General features: G+C 43.5%; 1 protein-coding gene across 7 annotated transcripts in view; it reads right to left on the bottom strand.

Annotated features, from left to right (window-relative positions):
* Positions 1–53: 53 nt before the first annotated feature.
* The window catches only part of myh14 (myosin, heavy chain 14, non-muscle), a 28829-nt gene continuing 10504 nt past the window's right edge, over positions 54–18378 (bottom strand). For 4 of the 7 annotated variants that reach the window (XM_035634190.2, XM_035634198.2, XM_035634217.2 and 1 more), the window contains 38 exons: positions 17666–17758; positions 17493–17556; positions 17207–17305; positions 16907–17050; positions 16581–16795; positions 16103–16255; positions 15802–15975; positions 15515–15688; positions 15308–15422; positions 14866–14934; positions 13623–13828; positions 13357–13478; positions 13114–13183; positions 12873–13033; positions 12184–12292; positions 11668–11799; positions 11324–11530; positions 11055–11192; positions 10823–10946; positions 10226–10397; positions 9909–10121; positions 9595–9739; positions 9303–9509; positions 9031–9135; positions 8721–8873; positions 8306–8554; positions 8080–8193; positions 7895–7993; positions 7597–7809; positions 7339–7500; positions 7123–7251; positions 6757–6845; positions 6184–6307; positions 5873–6081; positions 5190–5298; positions 4520–4692; positions 4286–4309; positions 54–3688 (listed from right to left, as the gene is read on the bottom strand). In XM_035634190.2, coding sequence (XP_035490083.2) covers positions 3499–3688; positions 4286–4309; positions 4520–4692; positions 5190–5298; positions 5873–6081; positions 6184–6307; positions 6757–6845; positions 7123–7251; positions 7339–7500; positions 7597–7809; positions 7895–7993; positions 8080–8193; positions 8306–8554; positions 8721–8873; positions 9031–9135; positions 9303–9509; positions 9595–9739; positions 9909–10121; positions 10226–10397; positions 10823–10946; positions 11055–11192; positions 11324–11530; positions 11668–11799; positions 12184–12292; positions 12873–13033; positions 13114–13183; positions 13357–13478; positions 13623–13828; positions 14866–14934; positions 15308–15422; positions 15515–15688; positions 15802–15975; positions 16103–16255; positions 16581–16795; positions 16907–17050; positions 17207–17305; positions 17493–17556; positions 17666–17758 — 5448 coding nt within the window. In that variant the 3' untranslated portion in view covers positions 54–3498. The remainder of the gene's footprint in view (positions 3689–4285; positions 4310–4519; positions 4693–5189; positions 5299–5872; positions 6082–6183; positions 6308–6756; positions 6846–7122; positions 7252–7338; positions 7501–7596; positions 7810–7894; positions 7994–8079; positions 8194–8305; positions 8555–8720; positions 8874–9030; positions 9136–9302; positions 9510–9594; positions 9740–9908; positions 10122–10225; positions 10398–10822; positions 10947–11054; positions 11193–11323; positions 11531–11667; positions 11800–12183; positions 12293–12872; positions 13034–13113; positions 13184–13356; positions 13479–13622; positions 13829–14865; positions 14935–15307; positions 15423–15514; positions 15689–15801; positions 15976–16102; positions 16256–16580; positions 16796–16906; positions 17051–17206; positions 17306–17492; positions 17557–17665; positions 17759–18378) is intronic. The other 3 variants (XM_035634229.2, XM_035634247.2, XM_035634208.2) reach the window with 2 other exon arrangements.

The raw sequence follows: 18378 nt of genomic DNA, 5'->3' as shown, positions 1-18378 counted from the left end.
GTATGTGCTTGTGTGGACACAATTCCAAAGAAAAACACACACACACACAAGGATCAAAACCAACAACATATATTAAAGTTAACCCCAGTCAGATGTTTTATAGTTACAGCATCATTAACAAAAAAGGCTAAAACAATAATACATGTTTCCAAAAATGTCTCAAGTTCCACATTAGCCATAAACAAACACAGAGAGAAATAACACCTCAGAGAAGCACCGGCCTCGTCTCTTGCTACAGGCGAACAGAACCGATCTGTTCTCGTTCCAGCAGTCCAATTCACGTGTCTTCAGATTTTGGTCTATCAAGGCGTGACATAGAGATGATGATATGATATTTTAAGAGATTATAACATTTAAGTGAATAGTCCTGGGCAACAAATTGTATCATGACGCTCATTTGGCTTAATGCTTTGCCTCTTTGTTAATAAGTTATAACCCAAGCAGACATGATGTGCTGACAGTGTCTGACTGTGTTCGTCCCCACTGGTAGTGTGTAAAGTGCAGCATTTACACAACATTTTTAAAACAAAATCATTTGCAAATTGCTAAAATAAAATAATTGTACATACAGAAAGTAAAAAATGAACCCTTTAATTGGGCGTTAGATATATGTCATCAGAAGTCAAACTCTTTCTTGACCCAACTCGTCTGATCTCTCCTCACTTGTCACTAACTGCGAATTATGGTGACCCTGATATGGCAAAAAGAGGAAGCTGAAGTATGATACACATGGGATGCCAGGTCTGTTGAGTAACGTTCACACTTAGTGGTCTTGTTTTGTCAGTGCAATATAAACCTATTAATTCAAACAGAAGGAAGAAAAGAAAAAAAAAAAGGGGCAGTAATAACAACCCTGACAACAGAGAACTATTGTAGCGGTCCTGTGTGTCGTCAACGGTAAACACCAACGGGATCATTCACCCTTTGCCATAAAGTATGAACATAAACCTATTCAAAAAAACATTCAGAACAATTCCAGAAACATAAATTGTAAGTTTAGAATGGAAATCTTTGTCTTTTAGATCCAATTGAGAGTAAAAGCGCATGTGACATTCTTTCTGATTTAAGCAGCACGTCTCAGGTCATTAAAGGAATAGTTTGACATTTTGGGGAACACACCTGAATGAGCTTTTTTGGAGAGAAGCAGTTTTACGGGGGGGAATTCTGTCAGACAAAAACCTGGAGCAGTTTCCGCTTACTGTGCCTGGGTAAGAAAGGGTCTGGCAAATGACCGCTCGACTTTTACAATTCAGATTTTGAACTGATTTAACACACATGCAAGTGTTAATCAGTGAGCGTTACAGAAAATGTGGACAGAGCCAGGCAAGGTATTTCCAGGCTTGTGCTAAGCTGAGCTAAGTGGGGGTGGCTTCATATTTACCGCATAGACAGTAAAGAGGTAATGGACCTTCTCATTTAACTCTCGGCAAATAAGCAAACAAGCTCACTCACCAAAATGTTGAACTATATACTTCAAAACATTTTTCAGTCACAGCTTTAAGGCTGTCAAGATCCTGGACAGCCTTAAAGCTGTGACAGGCAACAGGTACTGAGGAAGGTCTCACACAAAACTAAAATGAATTTAAAAAAAAGAGAAGACCTTCATCCGTCAAATAATAAAATTGAGATGTTTCACCGAAAGGGAAAAATCTTTAAATCCACAGTTTCAGAGCAGGGTCGTCATCAAACCCCATGTGTTTGGTTCACATCCCCCCCACACACACATATAAGAGTGTGAGGTTGTTTTTTTTTAGTTTTGATATCTAGGGTAAAAAAATCTACTATTTGCTCTACTTGCTGTTTGCCTCATCAACATGAATTCCTCAGTGCCTCCATTGTCATTTTTAACTAATACTACTCGTATCTGAAAATGCTTTGAGTCTCGTGCTCACTTATCTTTATAATCTTCAACAAAGAGCTGCGAGCAGAGTGAGTTTATTCTACAAAAGCAATAATCCAGTAGAGTCACTGGATGATCGCAGAACCACTCACAAGCCTCTACTCCCGTCGTCTACTCTACTCTACAGCTATTCTACGTTTACCACAACTTTATGTCCCTTTTTCTCATCCGTACGCCCCACATTTGTTTAAACACAAAAGCTTTGTTTGATCAATAATTTACACAGTTAATCTGTAAAAAAAAAATTACAATGTACAAGATGCTTGTCAAAATAAAATGTGAAGTTTATCAGTCTAAAAAGAAGAAGAAAAGATCCATAGTCACAATTTGTTTTGCTTTGGATTAAAACATAAATGAATACAGCAGTAGTTGTGTGTTGTTGTGTCCAGTTGTTGTTGTTGTTGTTGTTGTTGTTGTTGTTGTTGGGGTGTCGAAACAAGTCTAAGCTGTCCAACATGTAACATGTAGCCCACGCCAGGCTGACGTCGGTGCAAGCAGGAGCAGAAATAATCAAAACAACATGTTTCTCCCACGAGTTATACAGGAAACGACTTGTGATCAATAACTTAAGGTCATATTTCATATAAATTATACAATTTAAAATTTCTGAATATGAATATGTTTAGACTTTAGTTAAAGAAACCATCTAATACTACTACTGCATTGTCTAACAACGTACCGATTCTAATCTATAGAAAAAGGATTTATCATTTAATCCAACTTTACTGCAGCAGGTGTGACTGCATGTACTGTTTTATATGGTCAAACTGTATGATATGAAAATGATATCAATATGTTGCTGAACTTGGTGTGAAGCTTCCCAGTTTGATCAGATATTGTCGTCTGTCCTTCAGGTATTTTTCTCTCCGTTTTTCAGATTATTCCAACTTTCAGGTATTAATTGACATATAAATGTTTGCACATAACACACGGTCTTAAAGAAAGTGAAAATCTCTCTTCCTTGTCTGTACTTTCTTTTTGTGTAACATTAATATCGATTGTCTTAACACCTTTCAGAAGTATTTTCAACCTCCAGCAGCCCTTTGTGAAATCAGATTGTATATTATATTCAATCCTCATCAACGGCTTAAACATGGCTTAGTTTTGAAAAACCTCCTAATGTAAAAGACAAGACCACCATGTTTTCTGCTCTCTAAGTACTGTACAGCATTATGATATCAGCTGGTAATAATTCACTTTCCCCTTTGAGCTCTGGGAGATGTAGTCTCGTTTCTCAGAAGTGAGTTACAAAGATGCAATGCAATGTCAGGTAGAATTTTCCAGTGTTAACGATGTCGCTTCTTATGTCACAGTTGTCACTAAATAAAAATGAATTCCAGTTGACCCTTTGTAACATCTCATTTTTTACATGTTTTCTGTTGTTGTTTAGAAAAAATGAGGCAAAATCAATTACTCAGAGGCCGTTATATAGTTAAAGCGCCTGACGTATGCATCTTATATGACTTGTTTCTTTTATAAACTACAGTGTTGTTTTGTAGTGTGTCACTCCTTCACCCCTGAGTAGTCCGGACTGTGTGTGTGTTTGTGTTTGTGTGTGTGTGTGTGTGTACGTGCGTTTAACTGATTCTACGTGTGCGTCACTCTGTGTTGTTGACGCTGTAAGGAGGTGGAGGGTCGAGGTTGTGCTCAGAGGAAGGGGTCGGGGTTCCAGGGAGTCCAGAGGAGGGAGTCGGAGAGGCTGGGGGCTCTTCCGAGTCAGAGTTCTCCAACGAGAAGTCATCAACCAATGCCCTGCGTCCTCTCATCGCCAGGGGCAACGGAGCACGCCTGGACAGAAAGAGAGAGAGAGAGAGAGAGACAGCTACAGTATGTCCTACAGTCAATCAGCTGAGTTCAGCCTGAAACAAACACAACAAATTTCTCGAGAAAACTACTGCTATTCAATTACTGAAATCCAGAGCCACCAATAACATTTTTCATGATTTAGGGTTAGGGTTATTAGTTGTTATTCTCGAATTAATTGATTGTTCATTCAATAAAATGACAGGAAATAGTAAAAATTCCCATTGCAAGTTTCCAGAACCATAATTGACATCTTCAAGTTGCTTGTGCCCAAAAATGGCAGCATGATATATCTGTTGTTTAATGCTCACAAAATACTAGTACTATAAATATATATATATATATATATATATACATGTCAATCAGTGAGCTTCAGAGGTGATAGCAGTCTGATTTTGTTGCAGTCTTGCTGTTAATGCCACACTAAGCTAACCGCTGTTGGTTGTAGCTTATGCCTATTTTTTTTTACTAAGAAAGCTGATAAGAATATTTCCTAAAACATAAAACTATTTCTTTAGCTATGTAAATGTGCTTATAGAGTCTCGACACAAGACACACGTCAAAAGAAAAATGGTGACCTACTTATCTGGTCTCCATTCAGGCATGCTGAGTGTTGGTGTGACGCAGACAGATGGACAGTGAGTCAGAGTTAGATGGACACAAATGGATGCAACAAAAAGAGCAAAGCAAAACAAATCATATCAAGTTAATGAGGGTTAAAAAAAGAAAATGAGACGACAATAAACAAAATGATTCAAACACAAAAATACATTCACATTCACACACACACACACACACACACACACGGGCGGTTACCTGAGCTGGCTGCGAAGGGAGGTGATCTCTCGTGTCATGGTCTGACCGTTGTCGGTGAGCTCCTCCAGCTCTCTCTGCAGCTTCCTCTTCTGGGCATTGGAGCGAGAGTTCTCCTCCTCCACCTCCTCCAGCTGCCTCTTCAGCTGCTTCAGTCGGACCATCGACTTGTCCAGCTTGAGGGGGGGATGGAGGAGAAGAGGAATAGAAGAACAGAGCGTATTGCAGAGGTCAGGGGGAGAAGTGAGATGGGAGGAAAAAGGGGCACGAGAAGACAGAGAAGGGGACGAGTGTATAAAGAGAGGGATTAATCCGGGAACAGGAGGACTGATGAGGATCAGGAGTCAGATTAAATCTAGCACATAATCACTGATGATGTTTTGGGAGCAGAGTCAGTGTCTCTGCTGTGGCTGAGGGATTTATTTATTTTCGGAGTTGAGTATGCTCTACCTTCCCAATAAATACACAGATGCCGTGGCAGGATTAGGATTAGGTTGGACTGAGATGGATAAACCACTCATTTTCGGATGATTTTTCAACACACACTGTGCCCCATGAGTTTAGCTGACGTGACCCCCCCACCCTCCCTTAAATGATTGTCATGCTCTGTCCCGGGTTATGCTACTGTGAATCACCTGAACTGCTATAGTCAGAGTAATGTCAAATTTCTTACCTGTTCTCTGTACTGGTCAGCATGTCTCCGCTCATCCTCTGCCTGCATCATCACCTCCTTCAGTTTCTTCTCCGTCTTTCGCACCAGTTTGTTGGCAATGGCTCGTTCCCTGAGATTCAAAGAGACAATTTTAGCAACCTGCCGCACCAGGCAATTAAAAACACATCTATCCAGGTAAAACCGGTTTCTTTAATTAAGTTTTAACAGCGTTAAACTTAAAGCTAATTAATTGGTTTATTTTACACGACTGTACATAACACAATGATGTCAGGTGTTTATATTTATAAACGTGTTTGTGTGAGCAATACTCTGATTGCAATACTCTGATTAAAAGGTTCCATATACTGTATCTACAGTACTAAAGAGGGACAGCAGTGAATTATAGCCCAATTGAAAAATCCCCCAAAGAAGTTAAAAACAAAGAGGACTTGGAGCTCAAGCTTGTTATGATTGGATTTTTACTGTACCTGTATAACGTCTTTTTCATTTATATATCACACATTTTTATTGGTCAGATTACAGGCACTAAATTAGTTTAAAATGACAAAAATATACTTGGAGAATTGGTCATTTAACTTTTAACATTAGTAAATTATATATTCCCCTGATTCTTTTTGCTTTCTATTTCATTTGTATGATTTTTAGTTACTCTCTGTTTTTAAATGTTTGTCTGTTTCTCTCACTGTCTCTCCTGTTCCAGTTGCTCATCCATTGATTCTATCTTGGCCTCCAGGGCGGCGACGCTGAGCCTGTGTTTGCCCCTCACTGCTCCCTCCAGGTCCCCCAGCCGGATCTTCAGCTCCTTGTTCTGCTTCTCCAGCTGATCTCTGGCCGCCTCCGCCTTCTGGGCCAAAGTCCTCTCTCCTTGCAGCTGCACGGTCAGAGTCTCCACCTGGAGCACGACGAGAGCAGCAGAGACCATATGTGAATGCAGACGTGGCGGAGGTGTGTGAGAGAGTGTGTGTGTGTGTGTGTCCAGTTCTATCTACCGTACCTGTAGAGTCGTTTTCCTATGTCTCTCCCCCAGCAGTTCAGCGTTGGTCTGCTCCTCCTCCAGCTCCTCTTCCAGCTGACTGACCCGAGACTCTAACCTCCGCTTCTCCTCACTCAACGCAGTTCTGGACAAACATAACAATTTGGTAATGGAACCAACTCACTGAAGCTACCTTTAGACATTCACTGAAGTCTGGACATTTTCCTGATATTTTCTGGAGGGGCTGTATGCGAGAATGCAAATGTCTGCAAATGTTGCTCTGTAAATTTACCAGAACTTTTCCAGCCAGATCCCTGGTAAAATTTCTAGAAAATGTCTGAGTGAGCCCATGTGAGAATACAGCAGATTCCCAGCGAGCAAGTGGGTGTTTTGATTTAATAATCAGGACTGTAACCAAAAAGCTGCTGTTGGCAACTGAATCATCGTCATGTCCTGCCTCCTGAATGCTCGACCCCCACAGCAAGGAATGTCACCGAAATGTTCCTGATGGTGTGAACACGTCTGACTCCGTCAGGCAAACGGAGTTCATGTCTGAAAACATTCAATGTATGACACAATATATGAGATACTAACTTTCCGGAGCTGCTGTTGATCATCTCGTCAGCCACCTCGTCTCTCTCCTGCTGAGCCTGTCTCCTGTGTCTCTCTGACACAGACAGCTCCTACACAGAGAAATGGATGCAGTCATGCACAACACTACCACTCAGATTAAATCAGTTTTATCATAATTGTTCTCCCGAATTTCACTTAATCACACACACACTCTCTCTCTCTCTCTCTCTCTCACACTCACACTCACACACACACACACACACACACACACACACACACACACACACACACACACACACACACACACACACACACACACACACACACACACACACACACACACACACACACACACACACACACACACACACACACACACACACACACCTCTGTCAGTTGCAGGACTTCTGCCTCCAGGGTTTGGATTTTCTTTTCGCTGTCTTTCGACTGGCTGATCACCTCTTCCCGGGTCAACTTGGTCTCATCAAGCTCGCGAAGAACTTCCTTCATTTGACCCTGTGACACACAGAAATAAATGTTAAAAGGGCAGTACGTCGACATGCATAGAAAATCAGTGATTGTGTGGGGAAATTTCTGTTTCACCTGCAGCCTTCGTAGCTGCTTCACAGCGTCCTCTTTGCCACGGGAGGCTGTCTCCCCCTGGGCTTCGGCTTCCTGCAGCTCTGCTTCTATCTGCTTCTTGGCGGACACGGCCTGAGACCGCTGACTCCTTTCCTCTTCCAGCTGGATCTCTAACTCCTTCACCTGGCATAGGAACGAGGACACGAAAAGTTAGAGTGATTTGCAGAAAAGGAGCAGCACAACATCTTCTATGATTTCCTTTCTCCTTTGCCTCTCTACCTGTTTGCTGAGCGCCCTCCTCTTCTCCTCTCCCTTCTCCTCGTTGGTGCCGATCTCCCTCTCAAACTGAGCTTTGAGCGCCTGCAGGGTGACCTCCAGCCTCAGCCTCGAGTTCTCCGCCTCCGTCAGCTCCTCCTCCAACTCCTGTGTCTGAACTCGCAGGTTCTGGGCTTCCGTCTCTAGGGACCTCCGAGTACGCTCCAGCTCATGGACCTGATCCAAAAGCAGAGAAGAGAGCGTGACTAACTGAGGATGGAGACAGAGAAAAACAAAGGAGCCCCAAGAGGAAGATTCTTACACTCTTGCCGACATCGTCCTGCTGGTTTACAAGATGCTCCATTTCCCCACGCAGCTGCTTGTTGATCCTCTCTAGCTCTTCCCTCTGGTCCTGTGCCTCCTACAAACAGAATCCTTGGGGATTAATCACCAGAATCACAGATACATAGCAAACCTCCTTGTATTGTCTGCCCTTCAATAGTTGACCTGCAGGGCTCGGGACAGCGCCAGATATCTTGTCTCCTTCTCTCGGTTGTCTGCTTCTGCTCTGTCCTTCTCCTCTGCCAGTCGAGCGCTCACTGCCTTCTCCTCAGCCAGACACTGAAGGGCAAAAAGAGTGAGGTAAAGTTAGAGGTCAGAAGAAAACATTTCAGTAATATCGGCTAACTCTTTTTGCAGCCTGTCCATAGGAGCAAACTGATGAGTCTCTAACCTGGTCAAACTTCTTCTGCCTCTTCTCAAGAGCCGTGCAGTTCTGCCTCTCCCTCTGCAAGGCCAGTGTCATGTCCTCGATCTCCTCCCTCAGACGTTCTCTCTGCCTCTCCACTCTCTCCTTTTCCTCCTCCTTCTGGCGCTCCCTCTGGACGGCGCTGTCCAGTTCTCTCTGAAGTTTCCTGCGTGTCTCCTCGCCGACTTCCACTGCAGTGTTCACCTCTTCCGACTGCTTACGAACCTCTGCCAGCTGCAAGAGGGAATATAGATGTGATGATTTTGCATCGTTGGTCTACTTTCGATATTTTCAATTATCAGTGGAAACTACAATAACACATAAACATGTGTTGATATTAATTGAATGACATGAACCAGCAGTTCCAGAGTTAAATAAAGTCTGTGTGGGTCTGATTTACCTGCTGCGTGTGAGTCTGGATCTGCCGGGTGAACTCTTTGGCTCTTTCCTCCTCCTCCTCAAGTCTCTCCATCAGTCCGTTCTTCTCCTCCTCCAGTGCTCGCACCCTGGAGGCCAGAGCCATCTTCTGACGACTTTCATCCTGCAGCAATTCCTGACGTAGAGAAAAAGACAAGACCGTTAGTCAAAGTGTTTTTAAGTCCTGCATTCAATGCAAACTATTGCTACTGTCTGTACAAAAGCCAAAGTTCAACATCACACCTGACCCCACCTTGTGTCTAATGTTTGTGTTTCAGTTGTTTTTTTATTACCTTTGCGTCATGTAGCTGGCTCTCCAGGCTGCTGACCTCTTTGGAGAGCCGAAGGGATTTGGTGTCAAAAGTGGACAAACTGCCGGAGAGAGACTCAATCTCACACTGAAAGAGACAGAGTAGGACAAAAAGATACATTTATCAACAGAAAATAGAATATGAAAGAATCTCGTGTCTGCAACACAAGAATCTGCTTTCACCCCAAAAATTTTACAAATATACTCATTGGAAAATAATGATTCAATGTCAGCGCCTTTCAAATTCTGTCGCACCTGTAGTTTGTGCACTCGCTCCTCCTTCTCCTCCCTCTCTCTGTCAGCCTGAGCCAGCCGGGCGCCGAGCTCCTGCAGCTGACCGTCAGCCCTCTTACGACCTCTCTCGCTCTCTGTGCGGCTCGCTTGGAGACTCTTCAGCTCCGAGGACAAATTCAGCCTCTCTTCCTCTAGCGTGGCCTTGGCCTTCTCCAGGGACTGACGTGACTGAAAGAGAATATGGAAAACGTGTGATGAGTGAGCGTGCGCGTTTACACAAATATGCGTTCTTAAGTAGAGGCGATTCTCGTACTCTCTTGCTGTTGTCGAGCTGTTCCTGGAGGTTGTCTATGGCAGCACTGTGTTTGACTCGGAGCTCTGATAGCTGGGCCTCATGGCGACGGGTTTCGTCTTCAACACATCGCTGGAGCTCATTTAGCTCTGCCTCTCGACGGGACCTGCACAGATGTAAGAGGACAGATTCGGTTAAAAATATTCAACAACCATTTTCTCTCATTTTGCACTTTTGTTATACTTTCTTTTTCAGTCTTGATTCAACAACAGAAATAAGAAATATGACCTTTTCAATTCCGAACTCTAAATTCGTGATAATTACTGCATCATTACCTTAGCTCCTGCTGGGCAGCTGTGGTGTCCAAAGTGTCCTCCAGCTCAGTTCTCAAAGCCTCCAACTCCTCCCCCAGGTCTCGCCTCTGCTTCTCTGCCCTTTCTCTCATCCCTCGCTCATTCTCCACTTCCTCCTTTAGCTCAGACACCTGGGACATGGCCTCCCTTAATGCCCTCTGAGCTTCAGCACGGCGAGCACCCTCTTCCTCCAGCCTAACAGAAACAGCAAGAGATGAATGGATGTCATTGTGTAAAAATTCCCAAACTGTCCCTTTTTGTGTTATTTTGTTATTATTATACGTCCTAGCGTGTCTTACCGGCCCTGTAAGGTGGTGATTTCCTTTTCCTTCTGAGCCAGACTTCCCTTCAGCTCGGCGGACATCATGCCCAGGTCTGACAGCTGCTCCTGGGTCTCCACTGACTCGCTCTCCATCCTCCTCTTCCACTTGTCCTGCTCCAAGCGACCCTGCTCCTCGCGCTTCAGGCGCTCTGCACACAGTGAAGCAATCACCAATCAGATCACAGCATTTCTATATTGACAACATTCAGATAAAGTTGTATATCCACCAGTTAACTACTGAGGAATTATGACTACAAATGATAAGATTGATAATTTTCTTTCTATAATAAAGTAAAGCAGTCAAATAAAAGGATTATAGTCAATTATTTTTTAAGCTAAATGTTGAGATACCAATTTTCACAATAATTAGATACTTCAAATTCTTTGAAAAAAACGTAACAATAATCAATAATAATGAATCATTTCAAACTTATAAAACATATATCAAAATACATTTCAATGCCAGCACAGGAGGACACTGTACTACATCAACAAGACTCATATCACTACATAAAAGACTCAGTTACATCACACTTGCAGATTGCCTGTAGAATGACAGTAGGACAGAAGTTACCCTCTAAGTCGGCGATGACGGCCTCCTGTTTGTTTTTTAGTTTGTTCAGGCTTTTGCTTTTCTCCTCTTCCTCAGTGAGCTGGTCAGTGACCTCACTCAGACGCTCCTCAAGCTGTTTCTTCTCCTGCTCAGAGAAAGATGACAATGATATTGCGCAGGGTTATGAAACTGGAATAGGAATGTTAATGCCACACTCAAACACACACTCAAACATTTGTAATGCGATGCCCACCTTGCTGAGTCGGTCTTTCTGCTCCACTGTATTCAGCAGGTCGGTTTCGAAACTTTTCACTTTGGTCTCCAAGGTAACCTTCTCCAGCAGGAGGCGCTGTCGGGCAGTTTCCTCCTCCTCTAACTGCTCCTCCAGGTCCTGAAGACAGAAGGAAGTGATGTAAGAGGTATGTCAGGTCAGGGGCAAACAAGACGAGGATAAAAATCTACATTCAAAGTACTTGTTTTCATGTCACTTTTACGAATTACGAACTGTATATCCCTCTTTACCTGTACATTCTGCTGCATCTTCTTCTTCTCATTGGTCAACTGCACACCCCTCTCCTCCTCTTCCTCCAGTCGACTCTCCAGCTCGCCGAGCACCTCCTCCAGCTCCTGTTTCCGATTGGCCAGCCTGGCTCTCATCTCCTCCGCCTCTGCAAACAGCTCCGCCTCCGCCTGCAGCTGGTCAGCCAGCACGGACTTCTCCTCCATCAGCTAGGACGTGACAAGAGAGAGGAGGAAGAGGAGTGATCAGTGAGCGACTGATTCATAGCAAAGTCAGAGCGTTGGGATTTCAGTACAGGTGGAAAAGGGTGGGAACAGTCAGCTGAATAAAATACAGTTTTGTTTACCTGAGCGTGTTTCCTGTCCAGCTCGGTGTAGTCCAGCTCCACTCGGGTGAGATTGTCCTTCGCCTTCTGGAGCTCAATTTCCCTTACCTGGATCTCGTCGTCCTGACGGGTCACCTGCAGCAGGGGCTTCACCTGGTAAGACCAGAACAAGCATCAGAGGTCAATGTGAAAGAAATCCCCTTTCCTGCATCTAGTGATTTCATTTCATGAATCGGACTGGTGTCATTCTTAATTTTCTTTGTCATGGATTGTCATGGATTTTCCAACATATTGTGCCTAATACCCAAACCGTTTTGGTTATTAATTATAAAATGTTTAATGTGAGGTGGAATGTATATTTGATGTGTTACATTTTAGCACAACTATTTAAATCAACATTATTTTTGCCTTAGTGTAACCGAAATACATTCAAGTAAAATAGAGGAATAAGTCAGTCTTTCAGCAGTTCCACTTTTATATAGATATCTGCTCTGTTCATTTCATGTCTATGGTTTGATTTAGTTGTGTTCACATTACCTTAGTGAACAGCCGCCACCACTGCCAGTTCCTGAGTTTGAGGTAAGCAGCACAGTTCCTCTGCATCACTCTCATCGCACTGAGCTGCTGCTGCTTCTTCAAAAAGGCTCTGAGAAAAAAATAATCAAATCACAATAAAAAATAAAAAAATCTCTAGTAATATCTAAAATGATTCAAAGTGGCAGATTGTTCCCTCCACGCATTAACTAGGGACAAAAGAGCACCTTTTTTCATGAATTAATATTAATGAATCTATGAATATTGCATTTTGAATTACCTTTAATTAGGTAGGTAACGTTATAACTTATGCCATTTACAGGCTTCCATGAGCTGTGCCAATAACCTGTCAATGCTGCTGCAATTCCTGAGTCACTGATAGCGGCTGAAAAAGATTAAATATTCATGCTCCTTGAAGAGCGAAACAAAAAACCACCTCCTAAACAGCAGCAAGCAAACAAGCACTCCTTAAAATTAAGCCCTGCCAGTGTTCGATGTTTGCCTTCTCTTGTCCCTTTAGTCTAATTTTGTAAAAGAGTGATGTTGACTGGTTGAGGACCTTTTTTTTTCTTTTTTTTTTACAAATAACAAATTTGAGTGAGATAGCAGAGTATGGCTTACAAACCAAATAAACTTCTTTCTATCGTATCTCTCACTCTCTGTCAACGTTTACTCTTTGGTTAGACTCTTACTTGCGTGCTAGGAAGCCTCTGGCGGCGCTCTGGAAGCGTATGATGGTGTCAGTGATCTTAAGGTCTCTCTCCTCTTCCAGGTGAGCGAGGACTCCAGCTCTGAAGAAGACTTTACTCTGACCAACTCTGAACAGGTTGTGATCGAGCTCCAAAGCACTGATCTGCACAAGGACATGAGTCTCAGTGGTTGGTCAATCGAACACCATGCTATATGTTTACAGCTCCTGAAAAAATGACTCACCATGAGTTCTGATGCCTGTTTGCCATCCATGAAGGTGCGAGGGATGGCGTTAGGAGTCAGGATCTCATATCTGGAAGACAAGTGTGATTCTGTAAGTGTCTGAGACTCCGGATGTAAAAAGTGTCACTTGCAGGTGCCAGAGAAAGTGCTTGAAGAAAACAGACAAATGGTTATGAAAGCTAGCTCATTTGTCATCCAACTGTGTTGAAAATAGTATTATGCCCTTGTTGTTGTTTGCCACACCTCTGTCTGAACTCCTGGAATGGGATGCGGTTCGGGAAGCCTTGTCTGCAGATACGGATCCCCTCCAAAACTCCATTACACCTCAGCTGGTCCAAAACCAAATTGGGAGACAGCTTACCAGCCTGGGAGAGAGGAAAGGGGGGGAAAGGAGACAAGCAGAAGAGTAAAACAAAAACAGGAAGAAGTCAGACATTTCTTCTAGTTCACACCAGGTTTCTTCCACACTCCTACCCCTTCTCCCCCTCATCCTGTTTACACGGCCTCACCCTCTTCTCATGGTTGGGGATGATACAGCGGAGGAAGTTGGGGTTGGTGTTCCTCAGTGTGGCCATAAGCTTGGTGAGAGACTCCTTGTACAGCTGACCAACAGTCCTAAACATTCCCTTCTTGGTCTTCAGCCCAGATGCTCCGAACGTGACCGGCCCGCTGCTCTCTCCTGACGACACCTGGTCCAGACCCACAATCCTGTCCACTGGACGAAAGCACGGAGAGCAGCGTCTCAGTTTCAGCAGCAATTACAGATTAAATAGAGTGAAAGTGAGTGCTAGGTTAGATTTATTTGGCATGGTTGTGTCTGAGGGAATGCCATGGCTTAATGATGGTATGTAAACATTTCACATCTGCTATCAAGGCTCTTGACAGATGATATCAGACGGTAAACCGTGGATGCGAAGCTCATTAGAGATGCAGTGGTTTGTTTTAGTGAAGCCAAAACCAATAAAGGACATTTTCTCACCCATATCAATCAATAAGATAATATAGTGACAGATTCTCAGTGCAACTGAAGTGCACAACAGCTTAAGCTTTTCCAGCTCAACCTGATAACTATGGACATGTCGAGACAGGCATGAATACAGGTTGGTCTTTCTAACATCATGATTAATGTATTTCTTAATTTCTTTTCCTGATTCGACAGTTGTATTGAGTGACAAATAACTGCATTGGTGATCATCCTAGACCAGTACTGAAGTTATTATTTAAGTATTTCTTAAGGGTAGTGTGCCAATATGTTGCTGCATCTCGAGAGCTGATTCAGGATCACATTTCTGCTTGCACATGATTGGTTTCCACAAGACTCCCAGTGGCAATTCTTCATGTCAGTGTTGTGCAACACAACTGTTATGTGATGCTGAATTTGGCTTTTATGACTAATCAAGAGCATGCTGCTACCTTGACACGCAAATTTCTACAAAAGCCAAGTGAATTACTTCTGAATAAATGTAAAAAGCTACAACACACAAGCACAGCACTGTCACTAAAAGCCAAAAGATGGTAAAAGAGCAAAAAGAGAGCAACTGAGCTAACAGCACATTGGCAATATGCTAAAAGAACTAACAATATAAAGCAGCACACGACACCACAGCACAAATATCAACTAAAGAGGAAAAAAAATGACACAAAATGGCACACTACAATCAAAGCTGAGCAGACAGAAAACAAAACAGTAACATGAGCAGAGGTGGGAGTGAGGAAAGCGAGCGTGACACCCAGAGGAGGAGAAAAACCTACTGTCGGAGCCATTAGCCTGTAATGTCGCATAGGAGTCAAAAAAGTACACACGGGGAAGAGTTTGGATATCTAATGAAGGTAGAAGGAGAGGACAGGGAGATGAGAGGGAAGGAGCAGTGGGCACCAAATCAGTGGAGAAGCAAAAGAAAAGGACAGGAGGGAAAAGGAAAAGAACAAGAAGGAAGGAGAACGAGAGGAAAGAAGAACAAAGCGGTGAGCCGAAATTAAGAGATGGTGGAAAGACAGCATTGTCGCATGATAGAGAAAGAGAGGAGAAATAATTATAGTCATGTTAGTACATTTTGAAACTTGCTTAAGAAATAAAGTTAAATGGAAATATTCCGCATTTGATATACATTTTTTTGCATACAATATCTGTGGAGACCATGAGTTAAAATGTGACTGTATATAGTAGTAGTGAAAGTATGTAAACCAGCCTCACCCTCCTTCCAGAGTTCTGAGACAAAATGATCAGAAGACTGGTGGAGCAGAGACGCCACGTTGTCGTTCAGAGGATCCATGTTCTTCACCAACCAATCATCTGCCTTATAGTTCACCTGAGAGTAGAGAGGCCAGACGGGGGAGAAAAAAGGTGAGATGTGCCTTTATGTTGGATGGTTCACCTGAACGAGAAAGATGAATTTCACACCTTTCCTGCATAGTGAATGATAGAGAAGTCAGCTTCCCCGCGCGGCTGCTTCGACCTGAAGAATTTTGGATGGCTGCCTTGTTCGGCAGACACCTTCTCCACAAATGAGCGGTCTGTCGCCCGAGGGAACCAACACTCTTCATCCAGCAGGGCCAGAACACCAGGCGGGTGGGCCTGACAAAGACAGGGGGGAAAAAAAAATATATCTATTGTGACATAATATGTTGATTTTAAAATTCAAAACGACAGTTCTTTAAAAAAAACACTGCATTTCTGTGTGTATGTACCGGTTTCTCAATGAGATCGATGCAGGGCTGTAGGTCCAGGCCAAAGTCGATGAAGTTCCACTCGATGCCCTCCCGCTGGTACTCCTCCTGCTCCAGAATGAACATGGTGTGGTTGAAGAGCTGCTGCAGCTTCTCATTGGTGTAGTTAATGCACAGCTGCTCAAAGGAGTTTAGCTGCAGAGGAAGGAGTCAGGAAAGCAAACGAAGAGTCAATACTTCATCAAGTAAAGTAAACTAATAAAAGACACACTTGTATGTCTGATCCTTGTGAGGACATCTCACTGTCGACACATAAACATACCTGGAAGATCTCAAATCCAGCAATATCAAGGATCCCTATGAAGGAGGCCCCTTGTCTCTGTCTGCGGTCCAGAGCTCTGTTGACCCTGTGCACCAGCCATCTGAACAAACGCTCATATGTGGCCTTCCCCAAGGCCTCCACAGCAAAGTCAGCCTGTAAGAAGAAATACCAGTGTTTCCCATTAATTACATAGACTGTGGTTGGCCTCGCTCTCTCTCACCGGCAATGGGAGATTTCCCGCCACATCAATGGGCGGGTGGGGGGTCAAAACATTATGGCCATCCTCAGCAGGCAGAAAGAACTCAACATATCATTGGTAGATTAGCTGTGGCCGTTTCCGCAATGGGCCTAAAGGTCTCAGTAGAAAGGCAGACCTGCGGTGTAACACCTGGCCCTGACAAGCTACCGCCACTCCACAGATACTCGTCTGTTTATCTGCACGTGTAAAAAACGAACATCTAAGCTTAGGAAATCGTACCTGTTCTTTCGTCTGGGCCTTCTGCACGTACTCCCGACCCACTTTGATCCGGGGCGTGAGGATGGCCCGAGTGAACTCTAGCACGTTGATGCCCAGAAGATGGCACAGTTTCTGAGCGGCCGTGTTATCAGGCATGGACGCCTGGTCGTGGTTCTTCTCCTTCATGAAGGTAATATTGCCAAACTGGAGCACAGAGGAGATCACCTTCAGCATGGCTGAGAAGAAGTCAGACAGGGAGAGGGAATATGACTGATAGCAAGGCTGAAATATGCAAGAGGCAAACTATTCTCTGTCCTTCTCCCATCTGTATCATTTCCCTCTCTTACACAGTAACTCTTCTGGGGTGAAGCCCATTATGGCCATAGAGTCCATGGTCTGGGTGAAGTTCTCTGAATCGCTCTGACCAGGAACAGGGATGGAACCTCCGCTGAGAAAGCGGTACTCATCAGCTGTTCCTAAGAGCAGGTCCGCTAAGGAAGGAAGGACAAAAGGTGAAACTGAGAGAGCTACGTAAATATGTCATGGATATTATTTTCCTTGACCAATGATTACAAGAGTAATACACTGTATAATTTGTTTGTATAGCCATACATCACACTTGGTCAACCTCCGTCTTTTTTGCTCACCTCTGGTTTCATCTGAAGCTCCGCACAACATCTGGTAAAAGATGTGGAATGTCCTTTCATCTTTGGCCTGACGAGTGGCCCGAGACTTTTCAAGGAGGTCTAGATTCATATGTCATGGACATGAACAACCAAGAATAGCATAGTAGTGCAGTTTCTCATTAGTTCTGATCTATCTCACAATTTTACCTTTTGAGATTAGGATATAAACAAAACAATTAAGTACACAAAACCTTGTCGCTATTCATGCTGATCTAGAGACCAAGGGATTCAACGTGTAAAAGGATACAGGTCTCGATGTTGGCACCGACAATGTAACCCGCCACATCAAAATTAATGCGGATGAATTTACCCTGAAGAAGGAGACGTTTATTGCGACCATAAACATTCAAACATAACACATTGAAATTAAAAAATATTCAGGGGCAAATGAAAAAATTAATAAATCTAGACAGTTCTTACAAATCTAGAAGAGTTGTCGTTCTTGACAGTCTTTGCGTTGCCAAAGGCCTCCAGTATGGGGTTGGCCTGCAGCAGCTGCCTCTCCAGCTCGCCCTAAGAAACACAGGTGACTTCAGATCAGCTTCACAATACTACTGAGATACAGAGGCTCAACAATAGACTTCCATAGGGACTATCTACTAAAATGCACCATTTAAGCCTGCTGTCTGTGGACCAACCATTGATCTGTTATGTAAAAAAATGAAATAAATGCATGACTCATTTTTGAAGAGCAGTGAAACAAACTGGTGCATTTTAGGGCCCAAAATAGCATCCGCAATGCAAACCACTGCCAGACCCCGCAACAAATGATTCTCAACGTCAGTAAGAGTAATTGGGCCCCCATTACGTTAAGCAATCAATAATGAGGTAATCAATCATGTTTCACGTTCAACTTATTAAAATTTAAAGTCTTAACTTATCAAAAGATAATCTCTCGAAACCAACTAACACGAGTCAGTTGAGAACCACTGTTGCAGGGCCACGAGGGAAACTGCAGCTTTAGATGCCAACGTCACACGCAAGCTGCATGTTGGCTGATCCGAGCTAGCTGCAATGCATTACTGCAGTGGACGCATTACCAGTGCAGCAGCCGTCTATACAGCAGCAGCAGCAGCAGCCACTGACAGGTGTCAAGGGAGATACTGTTGGGAGGGGAGTTATACTGTAATAGC

This window comes from Scophthalmus maximus, chromosome 1 (genome assembly GCF_022379125.1).
Source record: "Scophthalmus maximus strain ysfricsl-2021 chromosome 1, ASM2237912v1, whole genome shotgun sequence".
Taxonomy (NCBI): domain Eukaryota; kingdom Metazoa; phylum Chordata; class Actinopteri; order Pleuronectiformes; family Scophthalmidae; genus Scophthalmus; species Scophthalmus maximus.
This window is presented reverse-complemented; position numbering and strand designations above follow the sequence as displayed.